A 15,000-nucleotide genomic window follows, 5' to 3' on the forward strand; every position below is an offset into this window, starting at 1 on the left:
CACAAACACCACCACTACACCCCATACACCACCGCACCTCTCCATTGATCTTGTGGTCTGAGGAGGAGCCCTGGACCATGCGAGTGAACCGTTTCTCCCGGCCGTCCTCCATCTCAAAGACAGCGGTGACGTGGGCGGAGCGGGAGATGGGCTGGCCGATGGAGGCGCCGTGGATCAGGTCACTCAGTCGCTTCACTCGTAAACTGGACGTCTTCTCTCCCATCACGAACGATATGGCGTCCATGAAATTTGACTTGCCTGTGAGGGGAGAAGGATGTTGTTGTTGTTGTTGTTGTTGTTGTTGTTGTTGTTGTTGGTGGTGAAATACTGTTTGTGGTGGTGGTGATTTTGATGGTGTACTGTGGTGAATAATTGTGGTGGTGAAATATTTAAGGGTGTGATTGTGATGGTGAAATATTGTTAGTGATGGTGATTGTGGTGGTGTATTGCGGTGGTGATGGTTGTTAGTGGTGGTGAAATATTGTGGGTGTGAAATTGTTAGTAGTGGTGGTTGTGGTGGTGGTGGGGATGAAGAGTTGTGATGGTGATTGTAGTGGTGAAATATCATTAGTGATGGTGGTTGTGGTGGTGGTGGTGAATAATTGTGGTTGTGAAGGGTCATTAATATTGTGGGTGTGAAATTGTTAGTGGTGGTGAACCTAACTCTCGATTTACACAATAGATGCGTTAAAAGAAGCATTGTGTATTTCAAAATTCACATAAAACAAACTTGTAATTCTCATAAGAAACAATAGATAACACGAAGGATGCGGGATGCGGTCAAAATTGTGTATGAGCAAACCAATCGCACAAATTTAATTATATTTTTTTGGTCGCATATTAACAAAAATGCGTAAATTAAACACACGTAAATCAAGAGTTACCTGCATTGTGGTGAATAATGGTGAGTATGAAAACTTATGGACTTGAAATATTGTTTTTGATGATGATTGTGGTGAAATATTGTGATGGTGGTGGTGATTGTGGTGCATAATTGTGGTGATGAGGAGTTATGGTGGTGAAATATTGATGTTGGTGATGATTGAGGTGAATAATTATGAAGGTGAAAAAAATATGGTTAGCAGTGGTGTTTGTGGTGATTTGCAATGATGGTGAAATATTGTTGTTGGTGTTGAAATAGTAGTAGTGGGTGAAAACTGTGATGGTTGAAACTATTTATGGTGAAAATGATGGTGATAATGGCTGGACATCATCTCCCCACCATGAAAGAGATGACATCCATGAAATCTGACTTGCCTGCTTAGGGGAACAGTAGCATGGCGAATTGTGGAAATAATTGCGGTAGGTGATGGGATGTCTATACTATGGTAGCGCCGGAAAATTGACACATTAGGTTAGGTGAGAAAGACACAATAGATAAAGTTGTGTCAGGTCATTCACGCACAACACCTACACACAACACCACAAACACTACCAGACGCAGCGGAATTATTGTAGTTTGAACCAATACACCAAACGTCACTATACACATTCTCATGAACTAGATCACACTTCAACGAGCATTTCTAACCCCATTTTACCCTATCGGAAATTAATAACAACTTCAGGACAGAATTTAGGTTAGGTTAGGTTTTCCCACCCTAAAATCCCGCTTTCCCAGGAGGTCCCCGAGCTTGTTAGACATAGGGAAAAAGACACATAAGATAGGGATTATTGGTTGACTGCAAATTTACCGTTTTAAATCCATGAGCCATTTTAGAGTAGATAGGCTGTAGTGAAGGTAAAGTAAGGTTAGATCACTCACATCTACTCCAAAAGCTACACCCACAACACCACCAGAAGCGGCCTTTGTACTGTGCCTGATACATTAGGTTAGGAAAAGAACTGACACATTATGTAAGGGGGAAACCTGACATCATACTACAAAAGGTAAAGCAAGGTCACACACATCTACTCCAAAACCTACACCCACAACACCACCAGACGCAGCCAACACACTATACCTGACACATTACATTAGGTTAGGTTAGGTTGAGAACACTGACACATTAGGTCGTTAGCTGGGAAAAAAATATCATATCCACCACAATAGGTAAAGTAAGGTCAGGTCACTCAAATCTACTCCACAACTTACACACATCGCCATCAAACACAACCTAACTACCTACCTGACATTAGGTTAAGTGAGGGGAACTGACACATTAAGCCGTTAGGTGAAAAAAATACTTATACTGCACCACAATAGGTAAAGTAAGGTCAGGTCACTCAAATCTGCTATAAATACAACACCCACCACCACCATCACCACCAAAATACATTAGGTTAGGTGAGGAAAAGTAACACACAAGTCGTTAAGTAGAGAGAGAGAGAGAGAGAGAGAGAGAGAGAGAGAGAAAAAACTTAAAAAGGATGAAGTAAGGTCAGTTCACTCAAATCAACAATAAACACAACACCCACCACCACCACCAAAATACATCCGGTTAGATTAGGTGAGGATAAGAACACCGATACGTTAAGTCGTTACGTGATAAAAAAAAAAAAAAAAAACATATTACACTAGAAAAGGCTGAAGTAAGGTCAGGTTAGGTGAGGAACACTACATTAGGTCGTTAAGTGGAAAATAAAACCTTATACCGCACTACGATAGGTAAAATAAGATCAGGTAACTCAAATCAGCAATAAATACAACAGCCAGCAGCAGCAGCAGCAGCATTAGTGAGGGCGGTGTACCTGAGCCGTTGGGGCCGATGACAGCCGTGAATGGCTTGAGGGGGCCCACATGATACATGCCCCGGTAAGACTTGAAGTTCTCCACCTCAATGTACTTCAAAATGGCCTTCATCTTGACCCTGTGGGGGGCGCGGGCAGGCTGTGCAGGTCAAGGGTAGGTCACAACGCCACCATCACCACAGCAGGATACTCCGCCGCCTCTCTCTGTGGTAAAATGGCGCCAATTTGGTAAACATAAACAAGGATGGCCGCCGCCTGCTCGATGGCTCCACAACACTCTAATAGTAAACAAATGCCATTAAACTCTCACCACTGCCTGCAAACTCACTCAAATGAACTATATCATCAAACTAAAGTGTAAAATTAAGGTATGAATATCGTACATAGTCTATTTCAGGTGTACGTAATATAATAAATGGTGGAGCTCATGTGGCGCCACATTCAAACTGTACACAAACGTCATGGTAAATGTTAACTACAAACAAAAGATATTGCATCCTTCTCGGTACCCAACAACTAACTAAATAAACTACAATATCAAATCAAAACATAATATGGAGATCTGAGAGCCTTACACGTTATATTTCCAGCATAGATAAGAACAATTACAGAACCAGGACAGACTTAACTAGGAAAAATAATTGAAACGGTACATAAATACTATTACATCCTTAATAGAATAAAAAAAAAACAATTTAAACAAAAAAATATTAAAGTAAAAGATAAAATGAGAACTTAAACACTGAACATATCTTATTTAAATCACAATAACAAAAAAAAAAAAAAAATCATTTTTCGGCCTTCCTCAACACTGAAATGACGCCGAATTCAACATAAACAAAGAGGAATAATAATGAAATAATAATGAACACATAGAGACCCATATTCTAAAACACTACCATGGCACACGTTTCCTACTTACAAAAGGCTCTAGTTGAAGTTATGCAGTTTTTTTTTTTTTATGATTCTGGTGAGTTTAACAAGATTCACATTATTAACAGGAGAAATAATCGCTAATAATCTCTGTGGTGAAGTGACACGTGATTTTATGGATATTTCTACAGATCTGGTGACACATTAACCTCTTCAGTATTGGGATACATTTTAACCATGAATTTTGGGTGTCATTAGACCATTTTACCTACATCTGGAAGGGTCTATGGAGGTCAGAAGATCAATGACCACTAATCTTCAGTATTTCAACCCTTATATAAGTTTCTGAAGGAGTATAAACCCACAAAATATACTACGTTGAATAAATATGAAAACGCGCCATGGTACAGAAGGGGGTTAACAAGATTTATACACTAATAATAGGAGGAACACTTGTGTGAGGGCCCTGCTAATCACCCCCGTGGCCTTGGAAAACAGTCTTGGTGAGAGAATAAAGTGTCTGAATGTATAAAGAGAGACCGAAGTAACACAGAGGTTTATTAAAGGCAAAAACTCTCATTTCCCTTCTTATCATGGCACAATGCTGGGGAATGTCTATTTAAACCAAGGACTGATACAAACATGGCTTATTTCCATCTTGTTTATTGCTATAGCAGTGTGTATGGTCTTATTATGATTTATGTACAGGTTAGGTTAGGTTAGTCTGTTTCTCCGTGTCTTCTATCAGCGTGTTGTGTTAATGTGGTTAGTGTGGTTTTCAAGATTCCACTACGTTTGACAGACTATAATGGAGGCTTTTGGGGTTAGTTTGACAAGTATTGGAAATTATTATTACTATTATTTATTTTTTTTCTTTCAAGTGTGTTACGTTGGTTATATCGATGACTTGATACGCTCCAGTGGAATTACATTATTATTCTTATTTCATTTACCTATTCATTTATTTAATTTTCTTTATCTATTTCCTTGTCTTTTTTATTATTTTTTTTTATTTTATTTATTTATTTATATTTTTCGCAATAAAACCTGAATAATTTTAGGCAGGTGTGAAGACAAAAAAAAAAAAAAATAAATAAATAAATAAATGAAGAAAAATAAAATTTTATATAACCAAGTAAAAAAAAAAAAAAAATGCTACGGTAAAATAATTTTAGGCACGTAGGAGGATAAGAAAAAAATAATGACACACCAAACTGAAAATAAACCAACAAAGACATATGAATAAAACTTAGTAAAAATTTTTTTTTTTTAATTCTATACTGCAACGTTATAATCCCCTTAAGAAAACCTGAATCTTCTTATTTAGGCACGTGGGAGACAAAAAAAAAAAAAAAAAAAAAAAAAAAAAATCACCAAAAACATATATGAATAAAACCAAGTAAAAACAAAAGACATTGCAACGTTATAATTCAACGAGAAAACCAGAATAATTTTAGGCAGGTGGGGGGAGACAAGCGAAAAAAAAAAACACTAAATAAAAACTAAATCACCAAAAGTATATATGAACAAAACAAAGTAAAAACAACAACAAAAAATTAAAAAAAAACAATGCGACGTTATAATTCCCTTGAGAAAACCAGAATAAGTTTAGGCAGGTGGTTTATGGGATTCCCGCCAGATGGTGTTGGTGGCAGGCGAGGCGGTAGAGGCTGTGATGAGCGCGCAGAGAGAAGCCAGCCTCGAGAAGGGTGGTCCAGCCCTCTCCTCGCCCTCCTACCATGTCCCTAGTGTTGTGAGACCCACCACACCACCCACACCACCTACACCATGGCACACTCCACCATGAACGGCCACAACACCGCCGCCACCACCAAAAGGGTCTACAAAGTGGTGTTGACTGGAGGTAAGCGATGATTGCCACGGGAAACAAGGTGTGTGTGTGTGTGTGTGTGTAGTCTGTCTGGCTCTCTCCCCGTTAGTGTGCGTGCGTGTGTGCGTGTTTGTGTGTGATATGATGGAGAGCGAGGGAAATACCAGTGTGTGTCTGTCTGATTATCTGTCTGTCTGTCTGCCCATCTGTGTGTGTGTGTGTGTGTGTTTTCCGTAGCGAAGACTTTCTCTCTCTCTCTCTCTCTCTCTCTCTCTCTCTCTCTCTCTCTCTCTCTCTCGTCTAAAGCGAGGTTGAGTAGATGTTTCCAGCCTGTCTATATGTCTGTCTGTTTCCCCCTCTAAAATGTTACGTTTTCTGTGTGTTTCCCTGTCTGTCTGTCTGTTTATCTGTCTCTCATTGCTGCCTCTTTATCTGTCTGCCTGTCTATCTATCTATCTGTCTGTCTGTCTCATTCTTGTAACTAAGATAATGTTTGTGTGTTTTTTTTTTTTATCCTGTCTATCTGTTTTCCCTCTAAATATTACGTTTGTTTGTCTGTTTCCTTGTCTGTGTCTGTCTGTCTGTATGTATGTCTGTGTGTCCGAGCATTGTGAAAAGACCTTATTTTTCTGCTCTTGCTACGTTTCTTGAACTATTTTTGTGTCAGGAAAGGGAAGTAACCCAATAAGTGTGTGTGTGTGTGTGTGTGTGTGTGTGTGTGTGTGTGTGTGTGTGTGTGTGTGTGTGTGTGTGTGTGTGCGTGTGTGTGTGTTTCGCTGAGGGAGGAAGGAGAACACGTTTTTAATGTCGTAGATTTGTCTGAGAGAGAGAGAGAGAGAGAGAGAGAGAGAGAGAGAGAGAGACGTAGTATGTGAAAGTAGTAATTCTCTATATAAGTAAATTTCATTGTTTATTTAATTGTATTTATTTTATTTATTGATTGATTGATTGATTGATTGGTTTATTTATTTATTTATATATAGTAAGGTGACTAATGCGTGTTAATAAACGTTTTCGCGTCTCCTAACGGGCTCTAGTGGAAGTTATTTGTCGTTTTCAAGGGCGTTTTTTTAATGGTTCTCTAGTTTGACAGGTTCTAGTGGAGGTTATCGGGATTTTCCAGTGATTTAATGGTTCTAGTGATAGTTTAACTTGTTCTAGTGGAAGTTAGTAGGATTTTCCAGTGTTTTAGTGGTTCTAGTGATGGTTTGACAGGTTCTAGTTGAAGTTATTGTGGTTTTCAAGTGTTTCTATGGTTCTAGAAATGGTTTAACGGGTTCTAGTGGAAGTTATTGGGATTTTCCAGTCTTTTAATGGTCCTAGTGATGGTTTGACAGGTTTTAGTGGGAGTTATCGTGGTTTTCAAGAGTTTTAATTGCTCTAGTGATGGTTTGACAGGTTCTAGTGGAAGTTATCGTGGTTTTCAAGAGTTTTAATGGTTCTAGTGATGGTTTGACAGGTTCTAGTGGAAATTAATGTGATTTTCAAGTGTTTCCATGGTTCTAGCGATAAATCAACGGAATCTAATGAAAATTTATAGTTTTTAAGCGTTTTCTTGATAGTTTAAGAAGAATTCAACAGTATAAACGAAACAAACAAAATAAAAGACACGAGGTACAAACTAATGGATCAGTATGCAGTCTGAAAACACACCCTGAATAAATTAATCCTTGAAACACACTCAGTCTTCTAAAACGCACTGCTCTCTCGCTACGACTGTTTACAAAGGCCACAGAGATCATTAGCCTAGCCTTTCAAGAGTGTTTATCCTGTTAATAATGTAGAAATCGTGTTAATCTCTCACTAGAACCATAGAAACACTTTAGAACTTCACCACAATTGTTTTTAAAGGGCCACAGCGATGATTAATGAATAAATTGTGTAAATCTGTCACTATAACCATAAAAAAACTCTTTAAAAACAAACAAACTTCACCACGACTGTTTTCGAAGGCCACAAAATGATTAGCCAGGTTTTCAAGAGTGTTTTTCTATTAATAATGTAGAAATGTTGGTAATCTGCCACTAGAACCATAAAAACACCCTTGATACACAGAAACGTCATCACCACTGTTTGTTAAAGCCACAGAGATGAAAAGTAGGGTTTTCAAGAGTGTTTTCCTATTAATAATGTAGAAATGTTGGTAATCTGCCACTAGAACCATATAAACACTTAAAAATGCGCTTAACTTGACCACGACAAATTTTTTCAGGCCATAGATGATAAGCCAGGTTACCAAGAGTGTTTCTCCTGTTGATAATGTGGAAATCTTGTTAATCTCTCACTAGAACCATTAAAACACACACAACTTAAATTTTTCTTGGCAACAAAGGATTAGCTAGGTTTTAAAAAGTGTGTCTCCTGTTAATAATGTGGAAATCGTTAATCTGTCACTAGAAGTTAATAACATAGAAATCTTGTTAACCTCTCACTAGAACCTTAAAAACACTAAAACACGCGTAATTTCACTATAACAAAGGATTATCCGGTTTCTTAAGTGTTTCTGCTGTTAATTATATAGAAATCGTGTTAACCTGTCACTAGAAACTTAAAAAACCACTTAAAAAACAATAACCGCAAAAACACGCATAACTTCACTACAATATAAGATCACCGGGTTTTTTTTAGACTGTTTCTGCTGTTAAAAATGTAGAAATTGTGTTAATCTTTCACTAGAACCTTAAAAATACTAAAAACTCACAAAACTTCACTAACACAAAGGATTACCCGCGTTCTTATGAGTATTTCTGCTGTTAAAAATGTAGAAATCTTGTTAATGTCACTAGAACCTTAAAAACACTCTTAACCCAACCAAGTCCAATGTAATCCCAAACTAAACTAAAGATGACGTAATCTAATTTAAACTGACCTAACCCAACGAGATATGACGATGAGAGAGAGAGAGAGAGAGAGAGAGAGTGACGCAACCACCTCTCTCTTCAGAATGTCCTTGTTCAACTCAATAATTCATGCTATGCCGAGGAAAGAAAGGATGAAAGGATGAAGAAAGTGAATGGAGGAGGAGGAGGAGGAGGAATGAGTACTGGTGAATAAAAATGGAGTGTAGAGTGAAGGAATGGGGAGAAAGATGAATAAAAATGAAAAGAAAATTTGAGCGAAGAGAAGGAATAGGAAGAAAGATGAAATAATGAGAAGAATGAAGGTAGAGTGAAAGGAAATGAACGGTAGAATGAAAGATTGAATAGAAGAGTGAATAATAATGAAAGGAATGAAAGAAGAGGGAAAAGAAAGGAAAAAAAAGGGGAAAGGAGAATGTATAATACCGAGTAAGAATGAGAATAGAATGAAGTGAATGAAAGAATGAATAACAATGAATAGAAACGAAAAAAAAAAAAAGTGGAAAGTGAAAGATTGTGAAGGAAGATGAATAATTAATAAAAATAACCCTAAAGCGAATGAATGATAGTGAATGAAACATATTGAAATGAACGGATGAAAAAAGAAAATGCTGAATAATAATGAATAAACGAGTAAAAGTTAGAGATTGTGAAGAAGGATGAACAATAATGAATAAAATAAGATTAAAAGCGAATGAATAGAAAGTGAAACATATTGAAATGAACGGATGATGAATAGAAAATTAATAGTGATTTAGAGAATGCAAAAATGAATACAAGAATGAATGAATGAAAAGAAGAATGAATGAATGAAGAGAAGAAGGAATGAACAGAAGAATAGAAGAAGGAATAAGTTAACAGAAGAATGAATGAATGAATAGAAGAAGGAATGAATGAATAAGTTAACAGAAGAATGAATGAATGAATAAATTAATAGAAGAATGAATAAATAGAATAATAATGAATGAATGAATAGAGAAGATGAGTAATAATGAAAAATACTTACATCAGTGAAAAACAAACAAGCACAATGAAAAATAATGAATAGAATTAATTGTATGAATTAATCAAGTTTGTTTTTTTTCTTCATTTTAATATTTATTTTTCGTTTATTTGTTTATTTATTATTTTTGCTTATTTTTTATTATTTATTGATTTTTACTCTTGTTTATTTTGATGCGCAGAGAGAGAGAGAGAGAGAGGAGAGAGAGAGAGAGAGAGAGAGAGAGAGAGAGAGAGAGAGAGAGAGAGAGAGAGAGAGAAACACGTACGCCATCCAACCCGAGAGATGTGTAAGAATAGACGAGAGAGAGAGAGAGAGAGAGAGAGAGAGAGAGAGAGAGAGAGAGAGAGAGAGTCATGAGGAAGCATACTGTTTATCTCCACGTGAGGATTAACGTGATTGGCTGACACGTGGTTACAGAACAGTCGCTGATTGGTCGAGAAGGAAGGTGTGTGTGTGTGTGTGTGTGTGTGTGTGTGTGTGTGTGTGTGTGTGTGTGTGTGTGTGTGTGTGTGAAATACTGGCTATCTTCAGCCCGAGAGAGAGAGAGAGAGAGAGAGAGAGAGAGAGAGAGAGAGAGATACAAATTATAAACATTGTGAAATAGTTCTCAGAGGCAACACTTATTAGGACTCTCTCTCTCTCTCTCTCTCTCTCTCTCTCTCTCTCTCTCTCTCTCTCTGTGTGTGTGCCAAGAAACTCAGTCATGTGCCAAAGTCATGTGTACAAGAGAGAGAGAGAGAGAGAGAGAGAGAGAGAGAGAGAGAGAGAGAGAGAGAGTATTTTCGCCGCCACTTGCTTAAGCTTCCTTCAAACAAGAGCACACACACACACACACACACACACACACACACACACACACACACACACACACACACACACACACACACACACACACACACACACACACACACACACACGAGGAAGCGGGTAAAAGTATTGTAGAAAGAATTAAAAACATCTACTACTACTACTGCGCTACTACTACTACTACTACTACTACTACTACTACTACTACTACTACTACCACCACCACCAAAACAAAAATAATTAATAAAGAAAACTAATTGAATATAATAAGAAAGAAACGTAAAAAAAAAATATATAAAAAAATTAAGAAAATATAAAAAGGAAAAAAGGAAAGAAAACGAAATTAATCTCCCCAAAAAAGGAAAAAGAAAATAAATAAATAAAATAAATAAAAAAAGAGGAAAGACAAATTTTTAAAGATGCATCACCCAATATTTCTTATCGCTAATTAAATGAAACAAATTAAATAAAAACAAAAAGAAATATATTACACAAAAAAAAAAAAACGGAACGTAAATTTTAAAAGGTGTACTGACTCAACCTTTCCTATCACCAGTAACACGAAAACAAAGACGGAACGTAAATTTTATCCAGTAACACGAAAACAAAGACGGAACGTAAATTTTATCCTTTCCTATCACTAGTAACGAAAACAAAGACGGAACGTAAATTTTATCCTTTCCTATCACCAGTAACACGAAAACAAAAACGGAACGTAAATTTTAAAAGGTGTACTAACTCAACCTTTCCTATCACCAATAAAACAAAATAAAAATAGAGGAAAAAAGACAAATTTACAAAGATGAGCTACAGAACTTTTCCTATCACTAATAAAACATAAAATATACAAAAAGAGAAAGAAAATTGTAAAGATGCACTACCCAACCTTTCCTATCACTAATAAACAAACACCCAAAGAAAAAAAAAACACAAATTTGAAAAGATACACTACCAAATATTTCCTATCACTAACAAAACAAAAATAAAAATAAATAAAATAAAGATTAAAAACTCAAAGCAAATTTACAAAGATCCACTACCGAACCTCACCCATCGCTAATCCATCAACCAATCAGGTGACAGGATCCCGAGACAGCCAGCCAATGAGAGAGCGAGTAGCACATTGCCTGACCCAATCACCGGAGCTTTAATGGCAGAGATGCGTGTTCATTGGGCATCTTCTATTCTTGTCCCTGGGGAGGGGAGGGGGAGGGGGAAGAGGAAGGGGAAGGAATAGGTTAGAGGGGAGATAGGAGGAAGGGTAGGAAAGGGGGTGGTTCCAATATGGCCTCCTAATTAGATTGACGAAGTAATCATTGATGTGTCTGCGAGAGAGAGAGAGAGAGAGAGAGAGAGAGAGAGTCATATTTTCGTTTCTAATAATCAGTCATTCATCAAATTTATTCAACTTTTAAACAGAATATAACAAAAATTTGCTTATTCAATCCTTCATATGTTTATTTATTTATTTATTTATTTTATTTATTGAGAGTAGTGGTCAACTCTTGCATTACAGAGGTGGACGGAATAATCTTCGTCTTGCATTCCTCCTCCTCCTCCTCCTCCTCCTCCTCCTCCTCCTCCTCCTCCTCTTCTTCTTCTTCTTCTTCTTCTTCTTCCTTCTTGTTTTTTTCTCCTCCTCCTCCTCCTCCTCCTCCTATTACTACTATTACAACTAATCACAACCTTATTACCTTTTATTATGTTACGTAAACGTGTGTGTGTGTGTGTGTGTGTGTCCTATGACCCAGAAACCTTAAGAGGACCGTAATGTAACCCTGGACGCCGCCTTATTGTTATGTAACCTTTATTTACTACGTGGTCACCCTCCCCCCCCACACTCCATTGTTAGGCTTGTCAGGCACCATGAGGCATGTACGATAACTACCAATATTTACGGGAGTACGATAACTTTCAATATTAAACGGGTACGATAACCTTCACAATTTAACGGGTACATTTAGAGGGTACGATAACTTTCATAATTTGACGGTTACATTTAGAGAGTACGATAGCATTCAATATTAAGAGTGTACGATAACCTTCAAAATTAAACAGGTACGATAACCTTCATAATTTAACGGGTACATTTAGAGAGTACGATAACTCAATATTAAGGAGCACGAAAACTATCACTATTATAAGCCAGTACGATAACTATTTGTAGAGGGTACGATGATTCTGTGTACGATGCTTTCTATTTTTTTTTCTTTTTTAGTTTAGATTTGAATGTTATTATTATTATTATTATTATTATTATTATTATTATTGATTTTTAATTATATTACGCCATTAGGTAAAATTTAAGGTAATTATTATTTTCTTATTTTTCTTATTATTGCGACTTGTCTTCCTTTGACGTCATTACCTTCTTACGCAGAGAGAGAGAGAGAGAGAGAGAGAGAGAGAGACCACGTGGTACAGTACTACTAAATGCATGCAACTCTCTCTCTCTCTCTCTCTCTCTCTCTAACCTATAATTTCCCATGAAACCGCGTGGTGGTGTGTGTGTGTGTGTGTGTGTGTGTGTGTGTGTGTGTGTGTGTGTGTACGTGTACGTGTGTGCGCGCGCGCTTCTTTCTGTCCTTCAACACACACACACACACGTACGTTTATTGACTGAAGATCGCTTAATAAATTGCTTCTCTCTCTCTCTCTCTCTCTCTCTCTCTCTCTCTCTCTCTCTCTCTCATGATGAAGGGGATAAGGAGAAGAGGAGGGAAGGAGAAACGGTCAAAATAATAAAGACAATGAGAAACACACTACTACTACTACTACTACTACTACTACTACTACTACTACTACTACCACCACCACCGCCACCACCACCACCAATACCACCACACAGAGATGATAATAATGATAACAACTACTACTACTACTACTACTATTACTACTACTACTACCACTACACAAACATAGATAATATAACGATAACAATACCACCACCATCACCACCACAACTAACAACAACTACTACTACTACTACTACTACTACTACTACTACTACTACTACTATTATTCCAGGTCCCTGCGGCGGCAAGACAACTGGGCAGTCGAGATTATGTACTTTTTTTGAGAACATGGGGTGGAAGGTAAGAGAGAGAGAGAGAGAGAGAGAGAGAGAGAGAGAGAGAGAGAGAGAGAGAGAGAGAGAGAGAGAGAGAAGCCATCCATGTTTCTTTCTTTTTTTTTTTTTTTTTTTTTTCTCAATATAGGTCACTACTACTACTACTACTACTACTACTACTACTACTACTACTATTTAAAGAAGTAAGCTAGTTTTATTTGTCCCATTCACGTGATCTTGTTCAATATTGATTTTCTCTCTCTCTCTCTCTCTCTCTCTCTCTCTCTCTCTCTCTCTCTCTCTCTCTCTCTCTTTATTTGTATTTTTCTTTTTATCATTTACTAGTTTTGTTCAGTATATCTTTTTTACTCTCTCTCTCTCTCTCTCTCTCTCTCTCTCTCTCTCTCTCTCTCTCTCTCTCATTTCAAGTGTTTGTGTGAAAGTGAATGAGTCTTTCTTCCTCGCTGTAATCTTTACCCGGAATAGCGAGAAATAACCGGTTAGAGAGAGAGAGAGAGAGAGAGAGAGAGAGAGAGAGAGAGAGAGAGAGAAGGAAGCCACTGCTAATACTATCCTTAGAGAGAGAGAGAGAGAGAGAGAGAGAGAGAGAGAGAGACGCACACCCATTCCCCCCCCCGACGCCTAGGGTACCACTGAGGCTGTTACGAAACAACCTATTATATTTATTTATACTCCTTGCACCCGCGTGGCGTTGAGAGAGAGAGAGAGAGAGAGAGAGAGATTAAATTGGGTTCTTGATAATTTTGACCGTGTGTGTGTGTGTGTGTTTCACTGTATGATCTGGTGCAGTCTCTGACGAGACAGCCAGACGTTACCCTACGGAACGAGCTCAGAGTTCATTGTTTCCGATCTTGGGCTAGGCCTGAGACCAGGCACACACCACACACCGGGACAACAAGGTCACAACTCCTCGATTTACATCCCGTACCTACTCACTGCTAGGTGAACACTGAACACCACCTACACGTCAAAGGAGACACACACAAATATCTCCACCCGGCCGGGGAATCGAACCCCGGTCCTCTGGCTTGTGAAGCCAGTGCTCTAACCACTGAGCTACCGGGCGTGTGTGTGTGTGTGTGTGTGCGTGCGCGCTGATACATATCCTGTGTGTGTAGGTATACATGCTGAGTTACGTACACACTCAGCAGAGAGAGAGAGAGAGAGAGAGAGAGAGAGAGAAAGGTACGTCTTTGAGATAAGTCACTGATAAGCCTGAGAGAGAGAGAGAGAGAGAGAGAGAGAGAGAGAGAGAGAGAGAGAGAGAGAGAGAGAGAACACGTAAGAAAGGGGGGGAGGGCGTAATGCTATCTCACAATGCCACGTGTTTTCAACCTCCACATGGCCGTACCACCACCACCATTACTACTACTACTACTACTACTACTACTACTACTACTACTGCTGCTGCTACATTCACAAACGAGATAATAGTAACACCAATAATAGGAAGTAGTAGTAGTAGTAGTAGTAGTGGAGGCACCTTTCCTAACTGATTTATTACAGCCTAGTCAGTCAGTCAGTCAGTCAGTCAGTCATGCAATAATTTCTGACGATTCTGTACTTCTTAATTCAACCTTGAGAGAGAGAGAGAGTGCGATCTTCACCTCTCATCCCTCACCTTTTCACTCTCTCTCTCTCTCTCTCTCTCTCTCTCTCTCTCTCTGGTTTCAAATTCCTTTCGTTTTTGTATTTTTGTAGTTTCCTTGTTCCACTTTTATCTTGCCTTATCTTTCTTCCTTTTTTTCGTTCTGCCAAGGATAATTGTGACATATTTATTGTTGTTATTATTTCTTTATCTTCTCTTCTTACCGCTAAGCTCATTGTTATTATTGTTCTCTAT

At 37.9% G+C, this 15,000-nt stretch overlaps 2 protein-coding genes across 2 annotated transcripts in view; one reads left to right on the forward strand and one right to left on the reverse strand.

Annotated features, from left to right (window-relative positions):
- LOC123511555 (structural maintenance of chromosomes protein 1A-like) overlaps positions 1 to 15,000 on the reverse strand; it is a 35,307-nt gene that overhangs the window by 11,710 nt on the left and 8,597 nt on the right. Inside the window, 2 exon segments of the mRNA XM_045267563.1 lie at positions 38 to 258; positions 2,692 to 2,895. Coding sequence (XP_045123498.1) covers positions 38 to 258; positions 2,692 to 2,803 — 333 coding nt within the window. The 5' untranslated portion in view covers positions 2,804 to 2,895.
- Positions 5,235 to 15,000, forward strand: part of LOC123511621 (TRPL translocation defect protein 14-like) — a 36,443-nt gene continuing 26,677 nt past the window's right edge. Inside the window, exons 1-2 of the mRNA XM_045267653.1 lie at positions 5,235 to 5,428; positions 13,094 to 13,161. Of these exons, the coding sequence (XP_045123588.1) occupies positions 5,353 to 5,428; positions 13,094 to 13,161 (144 nt within the window). The 5' untranslated portion in view covers positions 5,235 to 5,352. The remainder of the gene's footprint in view (positions 5,429 to 13,093; positions 13,162 to 15,000) is intronic.

Source organism: Portunus trituberculatus, chromosome 4 (assembly GCF_017591435.1).
Source record: "Portunus trituberculatus isolate SZX2019 chromosome 4, ASM1759143v1, whole genome shotgun sequence".
Lineage (NCBI taxonomy): Eukaryota > Metazoa > Arthropoda > Malacostraca > Decapoda > Portunidae > Portunus > Portunus trituberculatus.